This window comes from Saccoglossus kowalevskii, chromosome 2, assembly GCF_978046115.1.
Source record: "Saccoglossus kowalevskii chromosome 2, keSacKowa6.1, whole genome shotgun sequence".
NCBI classification, from domain to species: domain Eukaryota; kingdom Metazoa; phylum Hemichordata; class Enteropneusta; family Harrimaniidae; genus Saccoglossus; species Saccoglossus kowalevskii.
This window is the reverse complement of record NC_140642.1, coordinates 9,398,535-9,411,603: the sequence shown is the minus strand read 5'-3', so window position 1 is coordinate 9,411,603 and position 13,069 is coordinate 9,398,535. Positions and strand designations below refer to the sequence as shown.

Genomic DNA, 13,069 nt, shown 5'->3' with positions numbered 1-13,069 from the left:
CTAAAAAATTCAAAATTCAAAAAATTATGAAGTGGAATCATGCACTTGTTTCTATAGTAACAGTTATTATTAAAGTTGCATAATAGTACCGGGTATATAACTCAGATGTATTTCATTAAAATAAAGTCTACTATTCAAACTTTTTGTTTATGGGTTGTTTATAGTGCAATGGCAATACTTTAATTATATGTTTAGTATTTCCCAAAATAATTAAAAATCATGTCAATTTATCAGTATTTTTGCTGATAACCTTGTACATAGGAAATTCATTGCACATTTTTAAGTTGCAGGAATGTACAGTGTGCAATGATGGGACAAATAAATTATCCAGAAAATGTTATGGATGTACTTTAATGGTAGAGGGCAACATTTTATGCATTAATCTATGGTAAATTGCCTATACCATAGAGATATAGCACTCAGAATGAGTGAATGAAACTCTGGTCATGTTTTTCTGTCAAATTCTTTATTTGACTCCCTAGGTTAATAGTAATTTTTGGAATGCATGCTTGTTGGTATATCAGACACTGAGCTGAGATGAGGACAAAAATGAATGGTTTATGTGTCAGTTGCATTATGGTGTGTAAATAAGAATGTACTATGTTCAGGTATTGAGTCACTTTGTCTGGTGAAATTGAAAGATTTACCCTCCCATAGTTATTAAAGTTGTGAAATAACATGTAAAATAATAATTGCTTGGTAAATGAACCAATAATAAAAGTTAATCTTTATAGCATATATTAATTTCATGCTCATTTCTTTAATTATTTTACTTGAAAACATTTAGCAAATAGTGTTATGATTATTGTGTATTTTATTTTCCCTTGCTAGATGTATTTTGTCAATATTTGTGTTGTAAAAGACTTCAGCTATTCTTCTGATACAAATTTACGGTAAATTGATATTAAACTGAAGATTTTTCAAGCAGGATGAACATGAAGAATTGACACATAGAATTTTTTTATCTCTCTAAACATTTTCCTGCCTATTTTTCTGCCAGGTAAAAGGCAAGTGTGGGGATGTTTTTGACCAGGTTGTATCATTACTGGGAACCCAAGAAAGCCAGTATTTTGGATTAGCAATTCAACAAGGTAAGTCAGACTATCATCTTCTTTAATATGAATTATAAAGTATTGAATATCCATCGTAAGGCACAGTCTGAAACTGGGGGACTAGTGGAATGAGTGGTGTTCTCTGGTGGTGTCCCAGAGTTATTGTATTTCTAATTTCTCAGCTATGAACAGACTGATTTTAATTACCGTAAACATGGTAAGAACATCTTACATTGTTAGTTTCCATGGCACAGTTTTTATTTTTGTGATTATATTTTCTATTTTTCATGATTTTTTGGGGAACAAAATGGAGGGATGTTGGGTGGGCTTGTTCCTGGAAGCCATGACTACCCCGTAGCAATCTCTTCAAATTATAGTATTTCTGTTGAAGATGACAGAGCGGAGATGTTTGTATATGAGAATATTCATCGTCCACTCCTTAAAGTTAGACCCTCAGTTTAGACCAGATTTTCTATTTTTAGTGAATATTCCCTAATATGCTAATAAACCAAAATTGTTTTATTTCCATTCCTATGAAGTCAGCTAAAATACGTTTGCTTTTCTAATACTGATGTATGAATGGTGCATATCTTTATACTCAGTAATAAATGTAGATATATTTCTAGCTGTTCATGTATTATAAAAACATCCTCAAGAGTCAGGTCCCCAGTCAGTCTGAATACTATCTTATATCAGCACAACAAATAATCTTCCATTAAAGATGATTGAGGTTGTGGTTTCAACTGCAGTAAAATCTTGTCAAGCAGTTCTTTTATAGCTTCCATACTAACTGAGCCATGCCTTGAAGCTGTTCTATTAGAGATTACACCAGTAAAAATGTATGTCTTTTAGACAAACAGACATACAATGACTTCTTGCAATAACACTTTGGGGCTATGTAGGTAATACAATTACAATATGTACTGTAAAGGGGGTAATTATTCACTGGGTTTTAATTTAGCTTATTTCGCTGACTGGAAAATGCGCTAAATTAAAACCAAGTGAATATGTAAAATTTAGCATAGAACACATTATCTAAATGACGAAACCGTGAATTTAAAACCCACTGAATATGCCTGAAATGATAAATCAGTGAAATTTAAACCCAGTGAAAATTAGTTATTTTACAGTAGTTTATTGTACATATACTTTAGCACATATCTATTCAAATCAAAAAAAATATTTTCTCTTGTAGATGGTGAATTTGAGTTCTTGGATTTGAAAACTAAGTTATCCAAATATGCTCCAAAGGGATGGAAAAATGATTCTGGTGGATATGTAAGTATACATCTTTTGACCCCATAAATTATGAAGATTGCTAACAGGCCTATAGACTGTTGCATTTGTTTACATTCTGCATGTGTGCATGTGCTCAGTAACTGGTACGGTAGGTAAGAACCAGTCATTCGCACTCAAAGGTAAAATAACGGTGTTTATCGCTGCTGCTGTTATATAAAATATACATATATGTGTCACTGTTAATGAAACAACTTATGGCCAGTGTTATTGTAGCAGTTCGTAAGCCTGTGTTGATCGATCAGCAGGTGGCATTTGTTATTACACATTTGTATGTTAGTTTCAAAAATGTAAAAAAATGGCGTCACACTTATTCTTGCTTCAATCTTTATCATTGATTTTTGAATACGCGTATTTATAATAGAGCATGTGAACCAACAGTTGCATGTGTTGTATACTGAGCATAGAAACACCTTTGTCATGTAAGCGCATACATTACTAATGGAGCAAATAGTTGCATATATTTCTCTGATGCATTGTAAATTATGATTAATATAAGGAGAGTTTGATATTGTTATGGAATTCTTGTTTAGTTGGTAGGTTGAATTCTTGATATTGATACTTTACAAACTAATGATGATTTCAACAGATGCTGGACTTTAAATGCTCATATTCTAACAATGTGAGGTGGTATCTTGAGATAATGTCGTCACTAGTATAACATATATCAACAAATATCAGACAAGGATTCCAACATTGCCCATTTATTTAATTGTACTTCAAGACTTATTCTTGTGCCTCTCAGCTTCCTAAATTCTCAGTCATCCACCTCTTCCAAGGCCTCTGCCTTCTATATTTCCTGTTTCCTCTATTTTGGCTGGTCAACTAATTTTTCTGATGATTTTAGTTCCTCTCTCTACTAATCTAAGTACTATCTTCAATTTAAGATATTGTGTGAAATATTTACAAATAAATATTTTCTCACATGTGAACTATTTTAACATACTGTGTGTAATAGAAACAATTATCCTGATTAATTTGTACTGATCTCATATTTTATCTTGATTTCCAGGGTGCTGATAAATCAAGCAAATCAGTTTTTACAGTGTATTTTAAAGTGCAATTCTATGTAGAACACCCAAACTTAATTGTGTAAGTAACATCCATATCTTTCTCATTTGTCCCTCCTTTTGAGTCATAAGCCATCCATCAATGAAGGAAATCACAGTTACTCACATAACCAGTGAAAATAGGAAGATAAGTTGTTGTAATTTGAGATTTCTTGTGTAATTTACGTTATGTGGGTATCATAGTATATATATAGCACTTGTCGTCACCCATAGAATATGTAATGACTCCTGTGAAATAATGGCACCTAACTTGCTACGACTATTGATGCCACGACTATTGATGCCACGACTATTGATGCCACGGGGCAGCCAAATTTTGTTATGATGACATAATTAAACATAAACTTAGCTGCCAATATTGCCCTTGTTCCAATTGTACACATAGCATCAAGAGATTTGAATATCTAGGACATAAGGTTACTGTACTTATAAAAAAGACAAACATGTTTTGTCAGTATATACAGCTGCTCTAATTGATGGTATGGTATGTGCAGATTTCATGGTATGACTCTACTCTTTCAATGTTTTATATACTCTCCTATAAAATGGATGTATTGGGATTAGAATTCTTTGTAGTATATCAACCCTTCTGGGAATTTTTTATTTAAGACCTAAAACTTTTGTTTGATGAAACTTTGATTATTGTTTAGTGTCACTTCACTCATAGTATAATATAACCTAAGCTAGTTGATCAAGATCAAGTTCAAATCCAATTTCTTTTTTTCTTTTTTTTATATGCCCTGGATCACAATTTTTTTTTATAATAAAACAACTTGTTCTAAATTTTGTTCAAATGTTCTGGGCAGATTTCCCCCCAAAATGTAATGTGTTTTTGTGTGATTTTTTACGATGTATTGCTTAGGATGGATTGCATGTTTCAAAGAGAGAATTCTTCACATAGAGATGTTATAGTATTTCATCTTGAAATAGAATAAATCTAATCAGTGACGAGACATATCAAAATAAGTAAAATACTTCACATCCCACTACCAATGATTCTAAAAAGTATTTTTGGAATATTAAAACTCATTTTTTAATGATGTGCATTATCTGACCTCTATGTGTTTTGTTGCTCTCATTTATTTTATGTTGAGGGCGCCCTACTTTTTTGGGGGGTGGGTGGTGGAAATGACCGTGACTACAATTTACAAAATTAATGTTCTATGCCTTTATTTTGGTACCATAGCAAATTTTATCACTTTTATCATTATCATCCATATTACAACCCAAGCAGAAAATCTGAGTGGTCCTTGCACACATTTGAAATTGTGACATCACCAATCAGTCACCTCCGAGAATGCCAAAACCTAGTTTGTTCAATGACTATACAATTTATTTTCAATCTGATTGTTTTCAAATATGTACCGATAGTTTTTCGTTTCCAATCGCATTTGAGGATTTTGCTGTTCTAATTCTCACAACCGTACAGTGGCAACACACAGAATTTGTTTTCTCCACAGAGCTGCCACTACTGCTTGCCGATTTACTGTTATGATGTCTGAAAACCGCTGCTAGCCCATAATTCAGTTAAAATATTGCCATTGCTTCTCTATAACCTTAAATACATTGATAGTATCAAAAATTAATTATCATTTTATTATTAAAACTACCTGCTGCAACACAAGTTCCAAAAATAGCATTGTGCTAAGACGCTTAGAATGAGCACACACAAAAAAACATTTTAATTAGTTAGTTTCTGCTAGTGAAATAGCTGGTAATGCATACAAAAGCTTGAAACATTTGAAAATTTCTACACCCGATTAAAAAATACAATATTACGTGGTCACCCATAGGATTTCCTCAATTTTTAGTTCCGCTGTCGACTTTGTCGAGCGGAGCTTATCATATGAGTGATTGTCCGTTGCCGACAGGCTGCTTGTTTACTATGACCATGACCATGTGACAAATGCTTGGATGAAATACAAAGCATTATGCACACACAAAATATACAGGGTATGTTGTGTTGCAGGTACAGAATTGTCACTGGTAGCATAGTGGTTGTCGCATCAGACTCATGATCGGTAGACCCAAGTTCAAATCCTACCTTAGGCTGAACATCAAAAGGGTCGACCCCTACCCTGGGTGAGTGTACTGCAGACTCAATGGGAAGGCCAATTCCACTGGCCGAGATTCATTCACTAACGAATGCGACTTTGGAGAAACCTTGGTTAAGGTCCGCAGGTGTTTGTGTTCGACCAGGCCTGGTTGACGCCAGGATAGCGCATTACAAATTGCCATTTGACAGAGAGATGGCCACACAGCCCTGTCATGTAGTCCCAAACATGAATATGACTTCTGTGGCAAAATGCACTAGGTGTCGTCACTAGCATTTGCAATTTGCACATACACAAAAAAAAGTCAGAAGAGACAACAGTGACACTGAATGTCCGGAACTGTCGCCTGGCACAACAAATATTTTTACAGAGGTACAGAGTTGTCCAAATATTTATTTTTTTGAAATACACATGAAGGCTACATACAATTACCCGTAAATGTGCTTCATAATATTCAATATTATGTAAATAAGCGTTAAAAATTCGTCAGTGTAGAAAATTCATAAATAGAAATATATGTAATATTTTTATTATAATACTGTTTTTATTATATTATTTAATAATAATAATAATAATTTCTTGCTTGCAGTGATGATGTTACCAGATACCAATATTACTTACTTTTAAGAGATAATGTATTGGAATGTCCGCTGCCATGTAGTGAAGAAAATTACTTTTTATTAGCTGCCTATGCATTACAAGCTGATCATGGAAATTATATAAATTCTATTCATACAAAGAAATATTTTGAACCAGAAAAATATTTTCCTAAGTGGGTAAGTAATTTTGTCAAGTAATGTAGGTTTATGTTGTTTTTTTTCCAAAAATATCATTATAAATCACATCTTAAGTAAAACAAACAAATGTTATTCATTGTTTTGGCAAACTTTAATTAAAATTATTCAACCAAGTTGTTATTTTGATGAGTGTGTTAAATTATTGATGTTAATAATCTTGAATCTGGAGTGTCCCCACTTGCTGAAGCTACCGAGTGTAAGACTTGATTTCTCCTCATAATTTACTTGAATATGCTGATTTGTGAAGCGAAAACTTTTATGATCTGAAAAGTTTTCAATATAATGTCAAATTTGCCTAAATATAAAATTCTGTATTTCTCTGTTTACTAGGTGCTAGAAAGGAGGGGAGAAGATTACATTTTGAATAATGTACCAGAAATGCACAAGGACCAAAGAGGATTGAGTAAAACTGAGGCACAAGTAGAGTTTATTAAACAAGCTACCAGCTGTTTAGAGCATGTTATGCATTTCTACAGTGTTAAAAAGGTATAATTTTATATAATTCAGTATCAACCAAAACGAAAAAAAACTTCTTGGGCTGAATTTATTCAAACTCTATATGAACATGATATTTAGCTCCGCTGTCGACTTTGTCGAGCGGAGCTTATCATATGAGTGATTGTCCGTCGTCTGTCGTTCGCCGTTCATCGTCCGTGTCAATGTTTACTTGTTTGACTTCTTCTTGAAAACTATAAGCCTGAATGCTTTGATACTTGGTGTATATGTACCTTGGGTAGACCTCTCTTAGATTTGTTCATTTCATGATGATATCTTCAATTCTCTAATTTTGATGAATATTTTTGTCATTTTTGGTAAAAAGTGATATTTTCGACTTCTTGTTAAAAACCGCAATTCCAATTGCTTTGATAATACATATATGTATACTACATGTGGACCTCTCTCAGATTTGTTCATTTTGTAATGATATCTTTAATTCTCTAATTTTGGTGAATATTTTTGTCATTTTGGTAAAAAGTGATATTTTCGACTTCTTGTTGAAAACCGCAAGTCCAATTGCTTTGATATTACATATATAGGTACTACATGTGGACCTCTCTCAGATTTGTTCATTTCATTATGATATATTCAATTCTTTAATTTTGGTGAATATTTTTGTCATTTTTGGTAAAAAGTGATATTTTCAACTTCTTGTTAAAAACCGCAAGTTCAATTGCTTTGATATTACCTGTATAGGTACTACATGTGAACCTCTCTCAGATTTGTTCATTTTGTAATGATATCTTTAATTCTCTAATTTTGGTGAATATTTTTGTCATTTTTGGTAAAAAGTGATATTTTCAACTTCTTGTTAAAAACCGCAAGTCCAATTGCTTTGATATTACATATATAGGTACTATATGTGGTCCTCTCTCAGATTTGTTCATTTTGTAATGATATCTTTAATTCTCTAATTTTTGTGAATATTTTTGTCATTTTTGGTAAAAAGTGATATTTTCGACTTCTTGTTGAAAACCGCAAGTCCAATTGCTTTGATATTACATATATAGGTACTACATGTGGACCTCACTCAGATTTGTTCATTTCATAATGATATATTCAATTCTCTAATTTTGGTGAATATTTTTGTCATTTTTGGTAAAAAGTGATATTTTCAACTTCTTGTTAAAAACCGCAATTCCAATTGCTTTGATATTACATATATGTATACTACATGTGAACCTCTCTCAGATTTGTTCATTTCATGATGATATCTTTAATTCTCTAATTTTGGTGAATATTTTTGTCATTTTTGGTAAAAAGTGATATTTTCGACTTCTTGTTAAAAACCGCAAGTCCAATTGCTTTGATATTACATATATAGGCACTAAATGTGGTCCTCTCTAAGATTTGTTCATTTTCTAATGATATCTTCTGTTCTTTAATTGCCATGTGCATTGCTAACAGCAGAGCTATCTCAGCCGACAGGCTGCTTGTATTACATATATAGGTACTACATGTGGACCTCTTTCAGATTGTTAATTTCGTGGTGATATCTTCAATTATCTAATTTTAATGATTATTTTTGTCATTTTTGGTGAAAAGTGATATTTTTGAATTCTTGTTAAAAACAGCAAGTCTACATATTGTTCATTTTCTAATGATAACAGCGGAGCTATCTCAGCCGAGAGGCTGCTTGTTTTATGCTCTGATTTCTCTGCCACACATTGACCAATTCTGTTAGCTTTGCTATTCATGATTGTGGAACAAGATCATGGTATAACTGATTGTCATAATTGCTTGATTCTTGACTTGTAGGTATCTTTGGTGGACCTTTATTGGATTTGTTTATTTAGTGATGCTAACTTCATTTCTTTAAATTTTTATTTTTTATTATCGAATCCTTCCTGAAAACTACCAGAGTCTGATTGCTGATAGCACTATTAAATTCTGAATTTTGTAAATCAACAGACATGACATCAGAGATATTCTGGGTGACATGTTATTTGTCTCTTTGTGTACTCCTAATTGAATATCTAAACTACATGTACCAGGATTTATTTCTGGCAATTATGTAACTAAAATTTGCTTTTTTACAGAACAAGTCTGACAGTATGCCATACGTTCTTATAGGTGTTTGTACAAAAGGACTACAAATATATTATGAGGTAGGTAATTAAATAAATCTATTAGTGAAAATCAAAATAATATCTTTATACTGTATATGCTAAATTACCACTGCCTTTTAAGAAAACCAACTAGATTCACAAAACTACAGTTGTTTATTGTAAAATGACAATAAAGTAATGAGCTACGTTGAGCAGGACTGCTTAGGTCAAAGGTTGAGTTTTATTTTATTTTTTTATCAGTTCAGAAGTTATATATATAGTTATATATAAGACCTCATTTAAAATTCTCCAAACCTCAACTTCTCAACAAAGTCTAGTGTGAATTCGTCACAGATTGTGAAATGGCCATGTTAGTAATTATGTTATCAACGCACCCCCAGACCGTAAATATAGTGTTGACTCAAAATAACCATATTTCTTACTGTTACCGCCATATTGTTCTGAACACCAAAACATCTACATTGCCAACTAAGTTGCTGACTGGTTTGTTATGCGTGTCTCAAGATTGATACATGATTAGAACTGGTTACTTCAAACCACTTACAAGGGTGCGTCGTTCAACTAAAATGACATGCACCAGACACATCATCGCCTGTGGACAGACATTTCACTGTGTAAATACATAACTTTGCCATTTATTATAAAGAAATGTATACGATCGAATAAAATATATTGAAAACTACTCGCATCGCGATCTTCTATTTATATTTGGATGTGTCTCAGTCCGTCACTATTACGACATCTCCTATTGAAGTTGGTTTGACCCAACTTGTTTTAATCGCATGGCGACAATGACAATAATGATAAAGCTTGAAACAAAAGATTTAAATCTGGATTGTAACTCTCTCTGCGCCACTATTACCTGTATACCAACATGCACTACAATATATATATTCTTACATCGTCATGTCATGTCATAACCTGTTCTCTATGTTTTGATTCTCACCAGGATGTAGGTGGTACCAAATACCTGAAATATGAATATCATTGGAACTCCATAAGAAAATTACACTTTGTGGTAAGGACAACTTATAGTAATTTCATTTGAGTATTTATTATTCAACATATGCAATTGTGAGGTACAATTTAAAAAAAAAAGTAATTATAATACCAATTACAATATTCTGAATGTTTATTTGCAGAAAAAGTAATTATAATACCAATTACAATATTCTGAATGTTTATTTGCAGAAAAAGTAATTATAATACCAATTACAATATTCTGAATGTTTATTTGCAGAAAAAGTAATTATAATACCAATTACAATATTCTGAATGTTTATTTGCAGAAAAAGAAGTTTGAAATCCAAGCTGAAGGGGTTCCTGAGTCCCGAAAACTTGTATTTCATTGCAGTAATGACTCTAGGTAATCATGAAGTTAATAATTATCATTTCCAAACAAATTTGTATTGTATTTGGGTTTTTTGACAGTGGAACATGTCAATATCAGGTATTGATAATATTACCATGTATTATATATTGATGATGTGGCAGATTTCATCATTCCATTCTATATTTGTAGAGCAAAGAGTCTATTGCACCTGAGCAGACTGACTCATACCTTCCAAGTACATACACAAGTACTTGTTGACAGACTTAAGAAGATTGATGAAGCCAATGATAAAAAGAAATACAGAGAGTCTTATATCAGTGGTGATTTGGAATGGGAATTAGATCAAATGTTATTAGCCAATCAACGGACAGAAAATGAACGACAGAGGAATTCAGTTATAAGTACTGGAAGTTCAAACACTACATCGGGCATTGTCAGTGATGATAAACCAATCTTTGTTAAAAGTTTAACTGAAGGTGGGTCGGGTCCGCATTTTTATATTATTTTACATTTTGTTTCTGTTACAGTACTGTTTTCAGATCATAGTATGTTGTTTCGGACATTACTTTCTAACTACAGTCTTATAGATGTATTTTAAAATATGCTTTTGACACGTGTGATCAAATCAATTTGTCATTTGAACTGACAAACCATGTGTACTCCATAATTTTATGTTACTTTATGACCATAAATATGTTTGTATAAATTTCAACAGAAGATGAAGAGATAGAATACATGATAACAGGTCCACCCTTTGTAGATCCTGGGGGAGTGGATGTTGAAATATCACATCAGTTAATACAAGCTTATGATTATGAACAGGCATCAAGATTAAGTGAATGTTTTGCAGGTTCGGATGTTGGACTAGCTGGTGAGTATATTTACCTCTCTTCTATTGCACTCTTAATTATTTTCCTTCTTTCCACATGTTATGACCTACAGTGATCAGTGATTAAAATGTCATACCAGAAAAGCTATCCCATGCATGTCTTGATAATGTCAATATCAAAAATTTAATTATTCATATGTAATTCAATTATATAATTTTACTAACCAATGAACATTAAGATCAAGATCTCTTCAAAATATATTTGATTGATCTTTGTAAAATGATCAGCCTCTCCAGAAAATTTATAACTTTTTTTTATTCTGCAAATAGATCTAAATACACCATCTAAATAAACTGTCCCAAACTGCAAGAATATAATTAGGCATTCAGGCTGTGACCATCATGTTTATCTTTGAGCATGACACTACAAATACCTATCTGTCCTTTTTAGTCCTATTAATTTGGTTCGTTCCGTCCGTCTTCACGTACGTATGTACGACCATCTTGTTTTTCATGGTACCCATGCTACTTTATCTTGAATGCAATGAACGTTTCTGTTTAAATTTTGTACAAATATAGTATACCAAGAGATACATCTGCACCAACATGATTTTTGTGATTCAATTCAATATGGCTGGCCAATTTTCATGTAAAAGTGCTAAATCGTCATTTTTACACGTTCGGAGCTGTTTCTCAGAGATGACTGAGCCTATTTGAATCTAAGCCTATTTGAATCAAACTTGGTATGATGATCATACATATTGGGTTATAGTTGCATGTCATATTTTTATCTAATATGACTGACTGGTGGCCATTTTGTTTTTCATGGTGCCCATGCTACTTTCTCTTGAATGCAATAAACATTTTGGTTTAAATTTTGTACAAAGACAGTATACCAATAGATTCATCAACATGAACATTATTTTTGTAATTTGATTCAATATGACTGCCCAATGTCCAATTCTTGTGTAAAAGCACTAAATCATAATTTTTTACAAATCCATCTCCTATTAATGGTTTCAATCTAATCTCAATGACTTCATCAGCATCAAATTCATATGTCAGATCACAACATTTTGGGCAGGGACTGTGTCATTAACAATGACTTGTTGACAATTATAGAAGAATTAATTTCAGTTTCTTATCGATTTTATTTCCATGATTTCCATTTGACAGTGAACCCACTTGATAAATGTGAGTATGATGAAAGATATGCACTGTCAACAGTGGAAAGTTCTATTCTTGCCGACGATACATCTGATTCAGTAAAGATAAAACAAAGCATGGAGCAAAAAAACAGACACTCTCAAGGATATTTCAGTATTACTGGACAGAGTGAAAACACAGACTCAGAATGGAGTACAGAAGAAGAGGTGAGATTAGAAAGAATATTTAATTACATATTATTATGCATGTATTGGTACCCTAATCACAATTCTATCTATTGGCCAGTCATTGACGAATAAACTAACTTACTTGGCAGAGCAGAGCATGATTTCATTATTATGTGCATAATTTACATAACAGTGTGTGGATATCTCATGAATGCATTAAAAGTATTATATTGTTTGTATACTATGAGGTTATTACAAGGATACCTCAAAGTATACACAAAGACAGTACAGCAAGTGTATCGACCGACGCACAGCGTAGGTTGATGCGTGGCGTACTGACTAAGTGCATAGTTTGAGGTATCCTCATAGAAACCTTATTATTATACATCTTTTCCTTCCAAGGATACATCATGCGAATGCCGAAATCAAAAACACTTTCTCACGGAATCATTCCATATTGGAATTCGCATTTTCCTTATATGGTACATGTAGGATGAAAATACCCTGTAAAATACCGCAAAATTACGGCACGCTGGTGCGGTGACAGATGTATAATACTTTATTATAATAACAACCTTATAAAATAAATATTATATGACAACGAGGCGCCATGGCGTAATGGTTATCACTCTAGACTGGCATTCACAGGGTTGTGAGTTCTAGTCTTGACTATACCATGGTGTTGTATCCTTGGACAAGATACTTTACTCCTACTGCCTCTCTCTACCCATGAAGAA

General features: G+C 32.6%; 1 protein-coding gene across 2 annotated transcripts in view; it reads left to right on the top strand.

The window, feature by feature from the left end:
- Positions 1–13,069, top strand: part of LOC100371139 (protein expanded-like) — a 36,762-nt gene that overhangs the window by 18,651 nt on the left and 5,042 nt on the right. For both annotated transcript variants that reach the window (XM_085490845.1, XM_085490848.1), the window contains exons 3-13: positions 1,001–1,091; positions 2,248–2,330; positions 3,361–3,440; positions 6,062–6,248; positions 6,600–6,755; positions 8,807–8,875; positions 9,786–9,854; positions 10,126–10,202; positions 10,359–10,645; positions 10,885–11,040; positions 12,175–12,371. In XM_085490845.1, coding sequence (XP_085346971.1) covers positions 1,001–1,091; positions 2,248–2,330; positions 3,361–3,440; positions 6,062–6,248; positions 6,600–6,755; positions 8,807–8,875; positions 9,786–9,854; positions 10,126–10,202; positions 10,359–10,645; positions 10,885–11,040; positions 12,175–12,371 — 1,452 coding nt within the window. The remainder of the gene's footprint in view (positions 1–1,000; positions 1,092–2,247; positions 2,331–3,360; positions 3,441–6,061; positions 6,249–6,599; positions 6,756–8,806; positions 8,876–9,785; positions 9,855–10,125; positions 10,203–10,358; positions 10,646–10,884; positions 11,041–12,174; positions 12,372–13,069) is intronic.